Genomic DNA, 20583 nt, shown 5'->3' with positions numbered 1-20583 from the left:
GTTGCATATAATAAAGATCACCTACATAAATATATTTTGGAATATCAGAATCAATAATCAAATTGTACAATTAATTATGGCATATTTAATATTACAGATCAAAGAAGTACTTGGTAGTATTAAACTTGCATGACAGCCACATGAATAATTATGGTACTGTAAGGCTGATTATGCCCACCGACTGGCCATAAGAAAGCCTGTTATTTGACTAAATAATACTAGGCACCAAAACCAATGACGATAGATGACTCATTTCTGGCGCTCTCCACCGGCTCGCTAGCGTGTGCGTGCACCCAGGACCTCGTAAGCAGTCAGGCCGCGGCAGTTCTAAAGCGTCCTCATTCTGCATTTCCACCAGGCTTCTTTTTTTCCCACTTTGCTGTGTGAAGTCACACAGATGTCTGCAGGGCATTCATGCTAGATAAATGTATTTATTCAACGTGAGTAAGCAGAGGAAGACAACATTTTAAGAAGTGTTTTGCCAACATCATTCCTATGCTCTGCACCAGATTTTTTTCCTGTTTAAGGCTACAGAATCTTTTTCACTTTGCTGTACCTGTTTCATAAATCTTCTACTAGTTCATTTCCAGGAATCATAAGAGTCTTCACAGTGTACCCTCCCTCCCAGTCTGTGCCTCCATACTTTCCCCCACCCTCTCGCCCTCCTCCTGTCTAGTGTTTGTGGCTAAAGCAGGTGCCCCTCCCCTGGGCAGCCTGCTCAGGAAAGTCCCCTGCTGGGCAGACGAGACTAGGCCTCTGGTTGGGCCAAGGACATGCTGGGAGAATATAAGGGACTCTCTTTCTTTCAGACACAAAAAAGATCCTTCCACTCCGCCTTGGTTTCACTCCATCTGTTTTCTCTCTCTCTACCTCTCTCCTTACTGGCCAGTGTCTCATCCTGCTTGAGTCTACAGTGGCCTATTAAGATTTAGTAGTTTAAAAACACAGCTGTCTCTGTTGTGCTGTTAAGTTTGTGAAATAGGTATCAACAAAACAAAGAAAAATTATTAGCAAAAAGTCCAGTGGCACCTCGATCATTTATATTTGAGCTAATCCTACTGCTCTATAGAAGATGTGACCGAAAAACTGAACACAGAATTCTTACACATTGTGTTCCTTTGAAAGTTGTTTTGCCTCCACAGGTCTGTTCAACATCCATTCCCGATGCTACATGACTGACAGCACAGCAAACGCTGCCCAAGCTGGCTCAACAGAGCTTCTTTGTCAGCCCAAAACCAGCAGATCCGCAAAGCAGCTTTTCGCCGCCACGTACCCTGCCTTCACGCCTCGGTGCAAGCCGCCAGGATCAGACACGGCCCTGGTTTGTGTGTCTTGAAGGCTGGAGGTTACATAAACCTACAAACAGAGGGCACTTCACACACAGGCCATTACTGGAAAGGTTTTAGAAATCCCTTGTCAGTACCTCCTTGCACGCTCTCTGTTTGTATGCTGCTGTGTTCAGTGCCAACATTATATGATCTGAAATTACCCATAAATCCCCAGGCAGCCACTCAGCTCCTTCTCACACCTTCCTGACAGACTCATCATTCTTACTCATCATACAAAAAAACATATATTTTCTTTTGTTAACCAATCGATTTAGTAAAAAGGCATTTAAAATATAATAATAATAATTGATACTTTATTTACCTCTGTGAGGAAATTCTACATTTGATTCCCCCATCTTGCTCTCTGTAGGTGACAGCAAGCTGGCTGCTAAGGCCAAAACCCATAGCAGCATCCGGGGAGCTGGGGCTTTAGGGCTTTGCTCAAGGACTCACAGATGTACTGAGGTTGGGCTTCAACCAATGACCTTCTGAGCACAGGTAGCCCACTGAACCACATGCTTCTCCCCAATTGTTTGTTAAAATATATAATTCACCACTTATCCAATAAGTCTCAGTACATGGTTCTGTATAAAACATTGCTAACCAGAATCTGTTTGATGCATTTGTTTTCTGAACAGTGAATAATTTGTGTTAGACAGTTTCTATTACTTACGATTAACCTTCTCTAAAGGACGTGCTTCAGCTGTGCACAGGATTTTCTTCACTGTAAAGTGTCACTGGAGAGCCACACTGCAGGTTAGAATGATTTACACTGCTGACAAATGAAGCTCAATGTGGATCCTGTGTATCACATTACAAGATGTGATAGTATGGGCCTGCTGGCACTGGAGCACCCGGTTTGCTTTGCCTACACCGATGCAGGGCATGCGATGATGATGCGATGGAACAGCCAAGTTCACCTCATCAGGCGCAAGGGTGACTTTCATCTTAGCCTTAATAGTAATGACAGACATGACGAGAGGCATTCCAGTGATGCATGACTGAGACTGTGGTAAAGTGAACGTAGCCTATCAGTAATGGCTGAAGAAGGGGCTGGACATAACTTAAAATACTGTACCAAGAGAGCAAACAAAATACCTGCAGAGCCGATGTCCCAAATTACCAAGAAATGCTAAGAATACTAAAACTTTGGGATGTGTGTTTGTGGCTGGGTGAACCTGCGTGTCTGGGATTAACAGAGACTGCTGATTGCTTGGTTTGTAATTATTAGTTACAGTCTTTTTCTGGGGTTAAGCCTCATCTACAGTTAAACTGTTGCTTTGTTTTAATTCCACTGCACTGAAATCTGAGGAACTGTGCTTGTTATATTTCTTATGTCAACCAACAGACCCTTAATATAAGTGACATATTTTCATGGGCGTTTTTGTCACAAAGGGAATTTTAATGTGAAAGCCAGTAAGGCAAGGAAATTTACAGCAAGCTTTTATGAAAGCGTCGACTGGTTTCAGGCATAGCTGGAGAATGATAAAAGAATTTTGGCGATGTTATGGGGGATTCCTGTCACAATGTCTTTGCCTTTAAAATATGTTACGTGGAGAGCTGGGTACTAAGCCACTATGAGGACCCCAGGCCAACAGCCTCCTTCCATGTGCATTCAGGCTTAATGCTGAGGGCCAGCTCAAGGCCAGTACTAAACCGAGACGTTTCCTTGTATGCCCTGAATTACTAAAGACAGCATGAATTAAGTGTTTCTTAGACACACACTCCATGTACAAACATACACACTTTTCTAAATTTCCATCAACAGGGATGTAAACTCAACAGGAGCGAAAAAGCATATATAAGGATGCAATTCGTCCCCCTTGAAGATGAAAATTAGATTTCAACTTGTGGATTTTTTGCCCCCACTAGATGGATAGATAGCTTTTTGTTAAAAAAAACTCCCAAAGCATGCTCCAATGCAAGCCAAGAGCACCATCTAGTGGGGGCAAAAAATATCACAAATGGCTCATGGGATGCCACTTTGACCATTACATTCATCTAATTTTGCGGCTGAGGCAAGAAGGGCGCCAGCTTCACTACATCATTCCCCATTCCCAAGTTCCAACATTATACATTGAGTTAAAAGTTAACTTACCTTGCATTCGCTAAGTAGTGGGCGGTGGTCACAAAGATTAACAACCAAACCCACACTTCAGACTTAGTCTTCTTATCAGGCTGAAAAATCACCGGAGGACCCCAACTGCTTTCCATCATGTTTTCACTGACAAAAACAAAACCACGTTGCATGCTGTGCTTGCGCACCTGCGACTGGGAGACGGTTGCTAACTTTGGTTAATGCTGGACGGGACTTAATTTGAGTATCGCAAAGTGCGGCCATCAATCATGGTTTAATGAATAAAATTTGAAACAATAATATTAACCATCAAAAATTTTACTGAGGTTTACAGTTAAACCAGTAGTTGTCTCATCTCTAACCTCGACCGTCTTCATTCTTGAGGTCTGCTGCAGTTCTAAGTGCCAATTTGAATCCAGGAGTTTCTTTCCTCCAAAAGGCAAGGTTATTATTTTATTACCCATTAACCTGTTCTCGCAGACCCACCCCCCATTTTAAAAACTCATCAGCTCTACACGAATCACACAAATAACCTATTCTGAGTTCCAAACTGTGAATTTTGCTGAAAGGTGATAATACATATCCCTGATCAAGATGAAGTGTGTAATACAGCATAGGAAAATGTATAATCAGCTAAATCTACTGAGGGGGCCACTCCCCCTCAGTTGGTAAAATCTAACCCTGCTACGGTCCTGCATGTACAGTGCTCACAGAATATCTTGGGATGCTTGCTGAATTCTGTAAAAAAATATTTTTACTAATAAACTGATACATTTATTGGTTTCATAACAAAAGTCCATTGACAAGCAATGTTTAACATCACCTTAGTCTGCACAGTCATTTTCTTTTTTTTTGAATGACATATTTGGTTCTATTCTTGCCATTTTGCTATTACTTGCAATTGTAATCCCCGAGGGATACTAAATACAACCGTTTGGTGTTTTGTGTTATTATAAGGGTGTTATTAATTAAAAAGTACCCAATGAGACTGCGCGATAATGAACTTTTTACTTCATAACAGCCAATAATTTGGGTTTCAATTTATTACTACTAATGTTTTACTGAAAACTGATTGTTTCTAATGTGATATGTGAAATTAGCAATTTTTTGTTACACAACTAATAAATTTGCAGTATTTTTATTGAATTAAGCATCTCAAGACCTTTTGTGAGCACTTAATATAGACATATTAAACAAAAAACAACCTGCATTTATACATAAAAATGAAGTTATTGAAATACTCAGTTGAATCTATTCCCTTTTATTTTATTGTATTCCAAACCACGAATTTTAAACAACTACCCTTCTTTCTTTTCTGTACAACAGGTTTTATAACAGGGTAAGACCCACTAATAATCTGTTGGATTAAAAATTACATTTTGTCTCCATCTTGTGGTAATAAAAAGTAACAACAAGGGCAATACCTGACTCAAAACGGCGGGGCGGCAGTTCATCGTCAATATGCAGACTTTGGGGAATACTCAGGGAAAAATGTTTTATTTTCTGTGATGCAAAGGGTGTATTGTTACATAAGCAGCTGGAAAGGAAGGCACTACGAATTGCTGTCAATTACATTCTCTGCAATGGAACAGAACTACTGTTCCCTGGAGAAACGTTGCTTATTCCACCACCAGCAGCAGTCAAGGGTATTGAAGTCAACCTAAAGATGAAGACACAAAAATAACAGTTTGCTTTCTCTTGATCGACCTTATTGTTAAATATTTAAGCCAATGATAGGGGGCAGTGTGTGGCAGAATAGCCACATGTCCATGGGTCCTTGAGCAAGGCCCTTAATCCCCAGCTCCCTGGGTGCTGCAAGGCAGCTGCCATTCATTGTGACCCCCAAGCTTGCACTCACCTGTATGTAGAGCAAGATGAAACAAAGCAAAAAAGAGAATTTCCCCATGGGGACTACTAAAGTATCACCATTCTATCCACTTGAGGACAACCGTAACACATTATTTAGTCTAGAAAGGTCACTGGGACACATGCAGGCCCAAACACACACCCTAACCTGACATCCACCGGCTCCATCAGCTCCGCCTGCAGTGTCGCTCCCCCGGGACTGCCGGCCCTATGCCGTTGAGCTGTGCGACCCGAGATCACGGCAGATAGTGCAGAAGTCAGAGAGGACCATGAGGGCCAAGGGAAAAGAACAGCCATGGGCAGCGAGCCGGGTTCCAAACAGCTCATCTTTCAATAGTCCGCTTAAATCAGGGGTGACCAATCTTACCTAAAAAGGGCCACTGTGTGTGCAGGTCTTCACTGTGACTTCCTAGTTAGATTACTAATTAGAGGACTGATTGGCTGAAGAGTCCTCACACCTGGGTGTGAACAGCTGACCAACTGGTTATCCCAAAAACCTGCATACACACCGGCCCTTTGCGGATATGATTGGCCACCCCTGGCTTAAATTGTCCAGACATTATGAGTGTGTTCGTTAATAAAAGTTCTTTCCAAAATGGTACCGTAGCAAGACGGGAAACTCACCTCTGAGCCACCAGATTTTTATTGCTAAAGCCACAGATACCATGACGATGAGCAGCACTGCCCCAAGAACTGCTGTCAGAGTGACTGTGACATCTGATTGGGAGGAACAAACAGGATTCAAGCTCATTCCCATCCAGCTAACAATGTCTGATTGATGCCCACCCTTATTATACCGGTATTCTCTAGGATTGTACACCCCTAGAACACACCCCCACAAGCTAAACACTGGCTTATTCTTATTATAATATAAGGTGATGAAAGCCTGGGAAGTTTCCCTGTCGTATTTCACAGCTGAGACAATCACATAATTAACCATGGCGGACAATACACACAAGTCTTTTCTGATCAACAGAGCAGTGATACCCAAACTATGTATGCTAGTGTACCGCAAGATTAACTCTGAGTAGATCTGATCTAATTTCATTTTTCATATTTATCCATTTTATTTAACATATATTTTAAAATGTATGTTTCTGATGGCAGAAAGCCATAAAGGTGCCATATAATATATGTTTTGTTTTTCTTCCAGATTGTTCTCCGGTGTCTATATAGAAAGAATAACTTGATTTTTCAACCAAATGTCTGGAAGTGGTTTTACAGGCCCAATTACAGACCTATAATTTGGCCCTAGAATGAAACAAGCTATTTTCCCTTATTTGATGGACTCATTAATATGTTCATCAGCTCTGCTCTGACTGGCTGGTTTTCAGTGAGGCACTGTGATAGCTGAAACAGAACCAATGTAGATCATTACAGTGGAGGTGAAACATGAAACATTTAAGCATCCACCCATATCTGTTTGATCCTGTCTCAGAGGAGGAATCGGATATTGAGGAACAGGCAGTTGCTTGGAGATTGCCAAATGAACACTTCTGAGTTGTAGGTTTTGTCATTTAATGTTTCCTGTGTTTGTTGTATGTAACTGTAATAATCCCACTTCAGCCAAGGCACAATGTTAGCATAATCATAACTTTGTTTTCAGCATTGTAACAAGAACATTGACATTATTTTTAATCTTACGTAACAAATGATTTTACAATGCTAGCTTCATCAAGCAAGTTTTATCCAGAACTCCTAACAGCAAGCTGAGCAGCTTGTAAATGTGCTGTTTGTAATGAATTTGGACTTCTGCTTTCAATTTTTTTAACTGCAATATCGATTAGATATTTGTTTAGCTAACCAAGAGTAGCCTACGGGAAGTACAGTATTCTTGTCAGTGTCAGTATCACAGACTTTATAATGTTGTTTACTACTCCCCCGCTAAACTGGGGTACATTTTCCCAAAAGCATAGTTACACCGACAGGCTCCAATGATGCTGAAGATCACAGCACCGCCCATCAGTCATAACACTCACCAACTAAGGTGATGAGTACTTCCCTGCTGCGCTTCTCTGCTCTCCCGGAGCTCACACTACAGACATATCGTCCAGCGTGGCAGCTAAGCATTTCACTGATGCTGTAAGTCGCCAAGTCCAAAGAACTGCCCAGGGGTTCACCATTTCTCCAGAAAGTGAAGAGAATCCTTACTGTGGCAGCGCTGGGGGGCAGGGCCTTCTGCCTTTCGCTCAACTGGGCCTCACACATGAGCTGCAAAGGCTGCCCCTTCCTCAGCACTGTCCCTGGGGACACGGTCAGTCCCACGCTGGTGAAAAGCTCTGCAGCAGGTTTGCATAAAGAGGCAGCATAAACAGAGGGGTGTCTGACAATGGCCTCTCAGTTTACACATGAACAGTCCAGCTTTCAGCTTCAGGCTCTAAATGCAAAATATAATATAAGTTAATGTCCTCCCTGGTCCACCAGTCTATCAGATTCTGTCTTTGCTTGTATGTCTGATATTCCTTTATGGTGAATCATGTTACTTTAGACAAGGGGCCACTAAGGTTTCAATCAAAGCTGATTTAAAGAAATGTATGTAAAAAGTATATATATATATATAGTATAAGTATATATATATATATATATATATATATATATATATATATATATATATACATACACACACACAATTTTCTCACAGCATTTATGTTGAGAATTAATTTGCCGCAGTATATAATCAAACGGCAAAATTGGTCAGTTATCTACTAACATTAAAAAGATAAAAATAAAAACTGAATATGTATGATTTGCATAAGTATTCAAAGCCCTTGGCTTTGGAAGTTCCAGGTTTATACACATTAGACCATAATTAAACATAATTAGGTACTACATAGACCAGATGTTTTTCTCTGGATATAAAAAGTACCCACTGGAAAAGCCATTGTCTTTGTTGGACAATCACTACAAAAATGAAACAAAGTCATTGAAATGCTCAAGGCAGGAAAAATATTGAAGAGTTTGAATATCATTTTAACCACTGTTGGATCCATCATCAAAGTGGAAGGTTCATCAAAGCACTCAGACCCTTATTAGAACAGACCATCCCTTCCAAAACTAAGCATCAGAGCACGAAGTCGACTGCTACTAAAATTACAACTGTTACTCTCAGAAGTCTGTAGTGCTGTTTGACTGAAACTGGAGTGAAGGTGTATGGGTCCAAAATTTCAAGAGCTCTCCATAAAACAGGCCTCTATAGGACGGTAGCAAGAAGTCATTCCTTAAGAAGATCCACATAAAAGCACGTATGGCATTTGCTACAAAGATGTTGGAGAAGGTTTTATGGTCAGATGAGACCAAAACAGGAAGTATAAATATTAATGTGTATCTGATTCTGATTGGAACTGAAAAAAATGTGACTCTATTCCTAATTTTTGTTGTTGTTGAACCTCAATGAAAAAAATATTGGTATTGAAAAAAGCATTATTCAGGAACCAGTACTGAAATCAAGGTATTGTTCTGGTATCAAAAAAATTTGCCCAGCTCTAATTAACACACAGGGTAACAGCCACAGACTAAGAACACACAAAATAACAAATCTAAATAACTAGTTAACAAAAACAAACAAAAGAGGAATCTGGACAATGACTGACCCCTTAACTTAAGCCACGCTGTGGCCCAGGGAACAGGGAAATGCACCAAACAGGATGACCAGTGAGAACTTCAGGCCATACAGGGAGAAGGCACATGGGACAGGGCTGGATGGCCACTGATCCTGACATCATTGTGCCACAAACCCCGTAACTTAGCTTGTAGTCTAGCCTAAGATAACTGGTCAGAGAATATAAGAATAGTTTTACACATACACTATTTTTAATTAGTTTTTTCCAACTAGATACGTGGATTCTCACATTACCATGCAGTTTCATTTGGTTTTTTCCTTAACTGTTAATAGAAAGTCATTAATGGTTACCATCACCTGGACTCATGAAGCATTCATGAAGGCTTTGTTATCCTGTTTTAAAGTAGCCCACTCACCGGTGACATTAATGAAGAGAGGCTTGCTGTAGTCTGTGTAGAAGATGGGGCTCCCTCTCCCTGCTCTGCACCAGTACCACCCAGTGTGTCTGAGAGATGCCCTCCAAATTATGTACGTGGCTCCATCTCCTCTGCTGCCCCAGTTCTGCTCCACTGGGTAGGTCTCCTTCCTGTCTTTGTACCAGTAGTACTTCCAGCCAACAAAGGCATCCAGCTTGCACTTCAGGACTATCTGGTCCTCTGTGTACACCCTTCCACTCGGGGGCTTGGCCGTCAGTGTGGATTTTGGAATATGTTCTGGAAGAGAGAATTCCCCCCATCCCCACATTAGTGGGTACACTGTGGGTCATGCTGACCCCTAATGCACTGACTTTGTCCACCTGGCCATGACACAGACTACTGCCTGCCTGATAGGCTCTGATTTCCTCACCATATAACTCAACACGGACCTCTGGACTGCGTCCGACAGTTGTCCCTAAGCGGGCTATGCAGCTGTAACTGCCAGCATTGCTCCTCTCGATGCTGGCTATGTGGAACACGGGATCGCTGCTGCTTGCTATGGGCTGCCCTGCCTTCAGAAAGACGTAGGTCACATTGGTGTGTGTTGCCCTCAGCTTGTGGACAAAGGCCACGCAGCGGAGGGTCTGAGGCTCCTTCTCCATGACTAATGACCCTCCGTGTGTTGATATCAGAACAACTTTCTGAAATAAATCTGAACCGAATGAGACAAATATTCATGGGAGGTCAGGAAGAGGTACAAGGTCAGATAATAATTAGAATAATTTCTGCAGTTCTTTCGTGGAAGAGCTCATGAGTACATGCTGAGGGGGAATGGGCTGCACAGGTCTCACCTTCCACAGTGACCTGTATCCCCTCACTGTATCTCTGGAGCCTCAGTGGGTCAATGACTGAACAGTTGTACCACCCAGCATCACTCTCAGCAACAGTGGGTATGATGACACTGAAGGATCGAGACCCTGTAGACCTGGAAAGCGTGTGGTTGTTCTTGAGGATGGTGTAGTCCAGTGTAGGGATGGGACCTTCAGTTGTTGTAGCAGCACAGGTAAGATTCAGAGCATCTCCCTCCACCAGCAGGTGGGTAGGAGTGGCAATCAAAATGACTTCTGAGATCAGCTTAGCTGTTGACAAAATGAGTCAGAGGATAAGGCAGACACCTCTACAGCCTTTACATGGCACTAAATTGAAAATTAGCTGAGAATAATATTCAGTACTTGACACTTCCAAACCATTTAAGAGAGACACAGATTAATGCCATCTGTTGGCAGATGAACTTCCAGACTCGTTCTCTGGCTTTGTAATGTCTCACATTATTAAATCAGGACAAAGAGATCAAGCAAAAAAAAAGGTATGCATGGGAAATGAATAATGAATATATAAGTAAGTAATGAAGCAGCAAATCTAACCAAGGGAGAATCTGTCTGGGTGAAAAAACATGCCCCACTCCCAGCACCATTCCTGGGAACACAGTCAGACCCACACTGGTGAAAAACTCTGCAGAATGTTTGCATAAAGAGGCAGTGTGAGAGGTGACTGGTGACTGCCACTAGGCTTACATGTGAAAGGTCCAAATTTCAGCTTCAAACTTACACGTACAAAATATAATGTCCTCAATATCCCACCAGTCTCTCAGATTCTGTCTTTTCTTGTATGCCTGATATTCATTTATGGTGAATCATGTTTCTTTGTACAGTTGTGGTCAAAACTTTACATACACTTATCCAAGACATATGTCATGGTGATATTACACTTTCAATGATTTCTACAACTGTTCTTTTTTTGTAGCAAAATGACACATCATACAATTATATTACAAAAAAAAATGTGGCTCAAACTTATACATACAGGATCAAAAATACACATATAGTGCACATAATATTTGGTGAAATGTCCCTTAGCACGTTTCACCTTGATCACATGATTTTGGCAGCTATCAGTAAGCTTCTGGCAGAAATCTGGTTGGATATTTAACCACTCATCTTGGAAGAATTAGTAGACTTCATCCAAATTTGTTGGTTTCCTGGCACAGACCTGACTTTTAAGCACAATCCACACATTTTTGATAGGGCAAAGGTCAGGATTTTGGGAAGATCATTCCAAATATTTAATGTTAGCCTGTTCAGCCATTCCAAAACCAGATTGGATGTGTGTTTAGGTTCATTGTCCTGCTGGAACAACCAACTGCGACCTAGTTTCAGCCTTCTAGCTGATGATTTGAGTTTTTGTTGAAGGATTCTGAAGTAATCCTCCTTTATTTTGTCTACTTTGTACTTCTGGTCATTAAGGCCAAACTACTCAATGTTTGTCTCATCTGACTGTAAATCTTCCCTCCAAAAGGCTTTTTCTTTGTCCATGTAATCAGCAATCTTAAATGTGCTGCAGAATGAAAATCTGTAGATCTCAAACACTGTTGTTGCCCCTTTCAAATATCAATTCCTCCATCCATTGTCCAAACCGCCTATCCCGGACGCTACAGGCACGAGGCGGGGAACAACCCAGGACGGGGGGCCAGCCCATCACAGGGCACACTCACACACGCACACCTATGGGCAATTTAGTAACTCCAATTAGCCTCAGCATGTCTTTGGACTGTGGGGGGAAACCCGCCAGAGTACCTAGAGGAAACCCCACGATGACACGTGGAGAACATGCAAATTCCACACACATGTAACACTCGTGGAGACTCAAACCTGGGTCCCAGAGGTGGGAGGCAACAGTGCTATCCACTGCCCCATCCTTTCAAATATAATTACAGATTATGTAAATGAAGGAAGTGACATTATTATAATTCAAAATTCCTTATTTATTTCAAAAATTATTTCAAAATTCCTAGACAACATAAGTCATAACCACATCCCAAAACTTAACATATGCCAGCCCACGTTCAAGCTCAATGGACATGCACATTCGAACTTAAACAGTATCATAGGTATTGTGAACAAGTGATGGGCAAAATTGCTTGTTTTTTTGGGACACAGTTCATTTGATTCAGTTTGCCAATAAGACTTGTTCTGATTCAATCATCAACTCGTTCAGTGGCACTTCCAGTTTGCATAAAACAGATCTGAAACACTTGTGGTCCAATATGTCAACAAATAGCTATTATTTAGGCTAAATGGTGCTAAGGAGTAAGCTAAATACCACCAATAAGTCATGTGAGAAAAAATATTTATTTAATCATAAATCTCTCAACATTGTACTTTACCTACTCATGTTTGTTTGTTAAAAATGCAAACAGCTCATCACATAGCTAATACATCCAAATTTTAACAATCCTTGGTTAAGTTCATTTTAATGCGTGAAAATGCTGCATTTCTAAAATCCTGTTACAGCATACAGGAAGTCACTGCCCATGCAGGCAACACCAATAGATGGTCCATTTCACTCACAAGCAAGGTACTCTCTCTTTCAGTAGCCTACCTGAGTCTCTCATTCACCGACTCACTCAGCAACTCATTCACTCCTTCAGGACTCTCATTCAGAACTAAACTAGTGACTCTCGGTCGTTGGAATATAAGTTCAGTCTCAGGTTTAGTTTCCAGCCAATCATATGCTTTCAAAACACCATTAAATGCATCACCGGCTCTCACTGGCCATAGTTGAGGTGGATGCAGCATTCACTTCACATTTCTGAGGACAAGCAGAAGAACAAAAAGAACAAATCTTTGCAACGAAGTGAACGTGAGTGATTTGTTCCTGTAAGGGACTCACTGCTCACAAATAAATCTTTCGTGCACATCACACCATTATGAAGAACTAAGCACAAGACAACAGCTAAAATGGCAGGCTGTATGCATAAAAGTTCCTGTTAGCATCCCAAAAGTTCATGTTAGCAACTTGCATAGTTGGAACCATTCTGCTGCATGTTTCTAACTATGTAAGTTGCTAACATTGCTAAGGCGTCTGTACTTCCCATAGCCAACTCTTGGTTAGCTATACAAATATCTAATCGATAATTGCAGTTAAAACAGAAGTCCAAATTCATTGCAAACAATACATTTACAAGCTGCTCCGCTTGCTCTTTGGAGTTCTTGATAAAACTTGCATGATGGAGCTAGCATCGTAAAATCATTTGTTGCATGAAATTTTAAATAATTTCAATGTTCTTGTTACAATGCTTAAAACAAAGTTGTGATTATGCCAACATTGTGCCTTGGCTGAAGTGGTATTTTTACAGTTACATACAGCAAAATTGTTCCAGGAAACATTCAATGACAAAACCTACCACCCAGAAGTGTTCATTTGGCAATCTCCAAGCAACTGCCTGTTCCTCAACATTTGATTCCTCCTCTGAGACAGGATCAAACAGATATGGGTGGATGCTTAAATGTTTCATGTTTCACCTCCACTGTAATGATCTACATTGGTTCTGTTTCAGCTATCACAGTGCCTCACTGAAAACCAGCCAGTCAGAGCAGAGCTGATGAACATATTAATGAGCCCATCAAATAAGGGAAAATAGCTTGTTTCATTCTAGGGCCAAATTATAGGTCTGTAATTGGGCCTGTAAAACCACTTCCAGACATTTTTCAACTAAACCACATTCACATACCTTCTATGTAGGCACCAGAGAACAATCTGAAAAAAACACACTCTATGGCACCTTTAAGGTGTTAGTTTTGAAGCAGGGGCTTCATTCTCCATGGTTATGTAAAACTCGCTTGACTTTGCTCGGGGACACTGGTGTTCCCTGGTGTTCCAGTAGCTTCCAGAGCATGGCAGACATGTTTCTTGGTGGTTTTTGGATTGCATCTGATCAACTAGACTAACTTCCACTCAGCTGAGTGTGACATTTTGGGCCATCTTCCAGACCTAGGCAAAGTGACTACAGCTCTATATGACTACAAATAGTTGTTTGAGCTGATGATCTTGCAATCTGAAGTTATTCAGAAATGGCTCCAAGAGACATTCCTGACCTGCTTAAGTCTAAAGTCCTCTTTCGCATGTCAGTACCGCGCCCCTTCGAATTTCACTTTGTAATACGTGATGGTTGATCCAATGATCCAATGATCCAACTTTTTATGGTGGCACAGAAAAGGTACCAGCTGTAGCCAATTTATATCACTAACAGGAATTAAGAGGCCTGGGCACCAAGTTAAAAGATACTTTGGAATTTTCGCCACCATTAAATTAATAATCGAAGTGTTGAACAATCGAACATAGGTATGTGTGTGCATATATAATTTTGATTTAATAATGGTTTCAAGAAAGCCACAGTGAATAAAACTTGTATTCTAATATTTTTATTTAGGCCTATGATATATAATCATTTTGCTACCAAAAAAGAACAGTTTTGTAAATCACTTAAAGTGAAATACTGCCACAAACCCCTTAATTTAATTTGTGGTCTAGCCTAAGATAACTGACCAGAGAATATGAGAATAGTTTTACACATGAACTACCCTAAGATATCCAATTCAGTTTTACCGAACTAGTTATGTGCATTTCCTTTTACTATGCACTTTCAGTTGTTTTTTTCCTTTAAAGTTGATAGAAAGTCATTAAGCTTTGACATCACCTGTCACCCTGTTTTGAAATAACCCACTCACCAGTGACATTAATGAAGAGAGGCTCGCTGTAGTCTGTGTAAAAGACGGGGCTCCCTCTCCCTGCTCTGCACCAGTACTGCCCAGTGTGCTCGAGAGATGCCCTCCAGATTATGTACTTGGCTCCGACTCCTTTGCTGCCCCAGTTCTGCTCCACTGGGTAGGCCTCCTTCCTGTCTTTGTACCAGTTGTACGTCCAGCCAGCAAAGGCATCCAGCTTGCACTTCAGGACAATCTGGTCCTCTGTGTACACCCTTCCACTCGGGGGCTTGGCCATCAGTGTGGGTTTTGGAATATGTTCTGGAACAGAGAATTCCCCCCAACCCCACATAACTGTTAGGCCTGTTGTTATTGCATCTGTCATGTTGTCAATATTTGAAATTATGAACTTATGACTTTTAATTAGTTAAATCACTTAATTTGTGGTATATGGTTTTAAACAATATGCCTACATAGGGATAAACGATGGAAAACTGTAAATATATATATAGTGTAAACCTATTGTGCATTATATAGCCAAATCGGGAAAAATAAAAGTAGGCTAAATGTTGCATCATGTCGCTGTTGAAGTACATTGTACAGATATTGGGGAAACCTCAAATCAATATTCAGTAGCGATGTCTCTGCGACATAGATAGGCTTTGCCAATGGATTTTCAAGCACTGTGGACACGTTGTGCCAATGCGTGGGTGCTGTCTGGGTAATTATTATTTTAGCTTTGTTGCTGTGAAGCAGTGTGAGACATTACAACCGTCTTACTTTACCACTGTACCTAATATCTCTCATTCATTGCGCCACAGTAAGGTCGGATGATGTAACATCATAAACAGGAAATTAGGGCAATAGGCTGCATTTGTCCATTAATAATTTCATGCAAGACAAAAGTAATGAGTAACAAGCCCATTTCAATTTCAGTACTTTTAATTGTTATCACACAAAAAAACGAAGGACTTGAGCGCAGGTGTGAGGAAAACTAAATGGGGCTTTATTAACCAAAACAAACAGGAGTAGGAATACAAACAGCACCACAGAGGTCAAAACGGGAAACCTAGCATTGGAAAAGGCACAGGTAACAGGAGGACTGTTGTTAATGACACAGGACTAAGAACTTATACACATGACTAACGAGGGACTGACACAAGCAGATGTGGACAGTTAGTACAATTGGATTGGGAATAATGAACAAGACACAAATGGGGAGAATTAGGAGAGATCCGGAGGTCCAGCAGCAACCCCTGCTGGTCATACTGGGGGATGGACAGGACAGGCCATGACTGTTACATTACTTGTTACCACCAAATGTAGTGGAATTACAATAATTTGTTACAATGTTACATGTAACACTACTAACAGGCTCTGATTTCCTCACCATATAACTCGAGATAGACCTCTGGACTGCGTCCAACAGCTGTCCCTGAGCGGGCCATGCAGCTGTAACTGCCAGCATTGCTCCTCTCGATGCTGGCTATGTGGAACACGGGGGCGCTACTGCTTGCTATGGGCTGCCCTGCCTTCAGAAAGACGTAGGTCACATTGGTGTGTGTTGCCCTCAACTTGTGAATAAAGGCCACACAGTGGAGGGTCTGCGGCTCCTTCTCCATGATTAATGCCCCTTCGTGTGTTGATAGTAGAACCACTTTCTGAAATAAATCTGAGCCGAATGAGACAAATATTCATGGGAGGTCAGGAAGAGGTACAAGGTCAGGTAACCATTAGAATAATTTCTGCAGTTCTTTCGTGGAAGAGCTCATGAGTACATGCTGAGGGGGAATGGGCTGCACAGGTCTCACCTTCCACAGTGACCTGTATCCCCCCACTGTATCTCTGGAGCCTCAGTGGGTCAGTGACTGAACAGTTGTACCACCCAGCATCGCTCTTAGCAACACTGGGTATGAAGAAACTGAATGACCGAGACCCTGTAGACCTGGAAACTGTGTGGTTGTCCCTGAGGATTATGTAGACCAATGTGGAGTTGGAACTTTCAATTACTGTATCAATACAGGTAAGATTCAGAGCATCTCCCTCCACTAGCAGGTGCGTAGGAGTGGCAATCAAAATGACTTCTGGGATCAGCCACACTGTTGATGAAATGAGTCAGAGGATACGGCAGGCACTTCTAGTCATTACATGGCACTGAATAGCAAATTAGCTCAGAATAACATATTTTAAACTTGACACTTTCAAACCATTTAGCAGAGACACAGATTAATACCATCTGTTGGCAGGTGAACGTCCAGACTCATTTTCTCACTTAGTAATGTCTCACATTCTGTAATCAGGACAAAAAATGAATGCGTAAGTAATGAAACAGCAAATACAGCTTATGAAACATATCTCTGGGTGAAAAAAATGTCTTCCTGTTTCCATCTCATGGACATAACTTGAACTCAAGACACTTCATTATTTCATAAAAGAGTGTGCTTTGACAATAGAGATTGGGGTGACTGGGTCTATTTCAGCATTGTGTATAAAGTTATAGAATGGTCAAACTTCTTTTTAAGGCAGAAGTACCTGTTAAAATGCATAGGCTTTCAGGCTAAACTGATAAGGTATATGGAACTGTATCAGTGAACTGTATCAGTGTATGTCACTAATCAAATACATTGTATTTGATGCTGCTTTTGATCAGATCAGGCAAATAAAAGATTAATCATAAACAAAGAGACATGTCTATTCAAACACAAGCTGCAGACTGTTCTCTCACCTCGAAGTAGGACAGCCACAATGCACTGTACTAAAACAGAAGGGATCAGTTATTCACATACAAATACTATCATCCTAACTCGATGCATTATTTTTCCTACTTTTCAAAATATAATACTTTTTCAGAGATCGGTCATTTTAAAAATCCTTTATACTTACAAAATATAACTTGAAATGATATTTCCATTTTGTCCATCCAGTAAATCTCACCATATATTGCTAACAAGGATTTGGCTTTTTAACATTGTTGTGTTATTATTTTGCTTCTCAGACAAACTAGAAATCTGCCCTCATTTGCCTTCTCTGAAGAAACTACAAAAAAAAAAAAAGTGGGAAATCAGACCATGTTTTGTCATTACAATGGGATACATGACTGTTTGTGAAGAAGACTGCTTGGACTGAGTAAAGATTGCATTTTCAATTTGTTAAAATGCTGCGGAGACCTTAAAGAGTTCCCCAACCATTGTTCTACTTATGGTTTTTTGACATTTTGTTTCCTAGGAATTCAGCAGATAAAACAATACATTTACAAAGTTTTTAAACAAAACACTACTGATCACTAAACAAGTTTAAAGTAACTATTCAGGAAAAAGCTTATTATTACAATTATTTTAGTAAAATAATGTCAGAATAATATAACCATTAATATTGTTATTCATTACATCACAATCTGTTTAATGTTCCTTTGAATTCTTTACAAAATTTTCGTATTCTTTAAATACACAAGACAATAATCTTACTAAAACGAGTCGTTATCTAGTGAAAACAACACGTGCTGAATTTAAAAGGTGGTTTCGTTTACAATGCCATAGATGAAGAGAGGATGCCTGTAGGTGGCAGTATACTGCCAGTAAAACAGCCGTGTTTTTCCCATCCAGTAGGTGGCAGTGTTCACCTTTCACTTGTTGTTCAGCCTTCAGATAGACCCACCACCGCTGTCCAGGTTTCTCTTGTCAATGTTGTTTGATTTGCAGTACTGTTATTATGGCTCCATTATTAATGAATGGCTAGGAACAAACATTTGTGCTTCACTTCAATTTTAGTGAAGTATTCTTAAATTAAGCAGCATGTACCTCCAAAATAATACTGTGGCACTGAAGCATGCTGGGAAAATGTAAATAGCACCTTGTTTGTGTTATTGTAAATACTTGTTTTGCTCACGATTGTCGTGCGTGCCCCCGCCCTGTCCTCCCATGTCTTTAGCCGTTGGATAAATTACCCACCGTGAGTGCTGAACTCAGTGCGTAGGCCGTTTTTTGTTGACTGGTGATGGTTTCGTTCTTATAGTCCCTTACTGGTTTAATAAAAAAACTCAACAAAATTTTAATTAATTAACTTTAATAGAATGGTCTCCTTGGTTCCTGGGGGCACCACCGCGATGCCTTGGTTTGCAGGACGTTACAATACCGTAAAATAACGAGGGGCGCTCGTTACTACGCATCGTGGCGAACGCCCCAACCCTGCCGCGATGTAACGGTTAAGTCACCCATTAGAGCTTTTAAATGAAGAGTTTGCCGTCGGTTTCACTGACCGGTTATACGGAGAACAGGTTCCCCAGCGATACCGAAGGTGTTTGGTCCGGACTGAGAATCCCACAACACGGCCACCTCCGCTAACGGCGGTTAGCCGCCAACCCTTAAACTCGGTGCGCGCGACTTTGGCATTCTCACGACACTGCCTACACCACGCGCGCTTCATTTATATTTGTTTATTTATAATGGTTATATTTACAATTTGCAGTTACGTTTGCAGTTCTAGACCATTTCAACTGACGGGGAGGGGGCAGACTGGGGCTAGCTGCCTTTAGAACTTAATGTCCTCCAAGTATTTACACTAGATCGCCAGCATTAAGAAACAAAAGAAAATTTTGAAAACCGATGTTATTTATGCAAGGCTTTGCAGTACAGTTTTTGCAAATATGTAACTCACTCTAATTTCTTCCTTAGACTGTCTTGATTCCACAAGCTTTATTATATTTTTCTGTCATTAACTTCGATTTTCACCAACGAAACGTCATTCGGCACACCCGCGTTAATAGTCCGTCAAAAAAATGTGCTCACGTTTGTGTTTCGCCTGTTCCCAGAGCATACAATTTTAGCCCACACATATAAATGTACATAATAATAATAAAAATAGTACATTTATTTCAGTTCACGCAAGTTGAAACGGGGGCAATGCCCTCCGAACCGACCCTGCGCGGTTGGATATGAACTAGGTGCAGTGTGGGCAGAAATATTTGCAACCACCAAAAGGACATTAACATTTGAGTTTGGAAAATAATATAAGTATTTAAAAGGGCACACCTGATATTGGCCTTCATCTTTAAGTTGGAAGGTGTCTGCAGTTCGCTGGGGGTGGTAGATGACAGGCAGGGTTCGGGTTAGTGGAGTCACTGTCCTTCCTTAGTTGTTTTAACAGTCAATCATTTTCCACGCATTGAACAATACCTGGACCTTTCTGGAGTTTCTAAGGTTGCTAAACAGACCCATTACATTCAGAATGATTTTCATCATAACCTTTATGTCAGTCAAAACTTGCTTAGGTGGATTTTAATCTGCTAGGGTGGCCTCCAAACCAACAGCAGGGGCAACTAGGAGCTGCTGGGGACAGCACAGGGTATTCATGTAGTTTTTGGTCTGAGCTGACTCTATTTCCATTTTGGTATGACACGTGCGGTCAGCCAATGTGACAGGCATCTTTGTTTCTCTAATTCACGTATTCCTCCATTCCTGGTTGAAGCTACCACTTTGCCACAAAGACAAATTACAAGTGCCTATTTGTACAGTGACCATGGCAATCGCTGAAAACTTTCCGAAAACGAGAAATGCTGCTCGACTTCACGCGGAAGCATGAGCGGGTCATGCTGGCTGGGGTGGCAGAACATTGTAATCAGCTTATAGGCTCCCAGAACCTGGTCGTCCACTGCAGTGCCAGGAAGGTCATCCATTCACATCACTGGCAACTCCCATGAGATACACAAGAAGTGTTTCTGCACCCGGCTGACCCTAAAGAATCAGCTCCAGAGCACCAACCTTCCTGTCTGGCTAAGCTGAGTCACCCTGAACTGAAC

The 20583-nt window shown here is 41.2% G+C and overlaps 1 protein-coding gene across 13 annotated transcripts; it reads right to left on the bottom strand.

Annotated features, from left to right (window-relative positions):
* Positions 1-4886: 4886 nt before the first annotated feature.
* LOC125748945 (Fc receptor-like protein 5) lies at positions 4887-19993 on the bottom strand. Of its 13 annotated transcripts, none has more exons than XM_049025682.1 (15): positions 18737-19793; positions 18409-18520; positions 17673-17825; positions 17515-17539; positions 17023-17079; positions 16601-16888; positions 16180-16461; positions 14814-15110; positions 10098-10385; positions 9677-9958; positions 9247-9543; positions 7251-7550; positions 5897-5988; positions 5420-5502; positions 4887-5065 (listed from the first exon to the last, which is right to left on the bottom strand). In XM_049025682.1, exons 3-15 carry the CDS (start codon positions 17724-17726, stop codon positions 4975-4977), a joined length of 2436 nt encoding a protein of 811 aa, XP_048881639.1. In that variant the 5' UTR covers positions 17727-17825; positions 18409-18520; positions 18737-19793; the 3' UTR covers positions 4887-4974. The 13 variants fall into 13 exon arrangements, 11 of the variants coding, with proteins under 11 accessions (XP_048881639.1, XP_048881643.1, XP_048881641.1 ...); XM_049025686.1 differs by having other exon boundaries at positions 18409-18539; positions 19045-19793; XM_049025684.1 differs by having other exon boundaries at positions 19045-19793.
* Between the last annotated feature and the right edge of the window lie 590 nt (positions 19994-20583).

Source organism: Brienomyrus brachyistius, chromosome 9 (assembly GCF_023856365.1).
Source record: "Brienomyrus brachyistius isolate T26 chromosome 9, BBRACH_0.4, whole genome shotgun sequence".
Lineage (NCBI taxonomy): Eukaryota > Metazoa > Chordata > Actinopteri > Osteoglossiformes > Mormyridae > Brienomyrus > Brienomyrus brachyistius.
This window is presented reverse-complemented; position numbering and strand designations above follow the sequence as displayed.

Excerpts from the sequence above, each read along its gene's own strand:
- LOC125748945 (XM_049025687.1), bottom strand. The coding sequence starts at position 17,726 with ATGGTGAGATTTACTGGATGGACAAAATGGAAATATCATTTCAAGTTA. Across the intron at positions 7,551-9,246 it reads TCTCTTCATTAATGTCACCG|AGCTTTTCACCAGCGTGGGA; the intron begins GTGAGTGGGCTA and ends AACCTGCTGCAG. Across the intron at positions 5,989-7,250 it reads AGTACTCATCACCTTAGTTG|ATGTCACAGTCACTCTGACA; the intron begins GTGAGTGTTATG and ends CCTCCCAATCAG.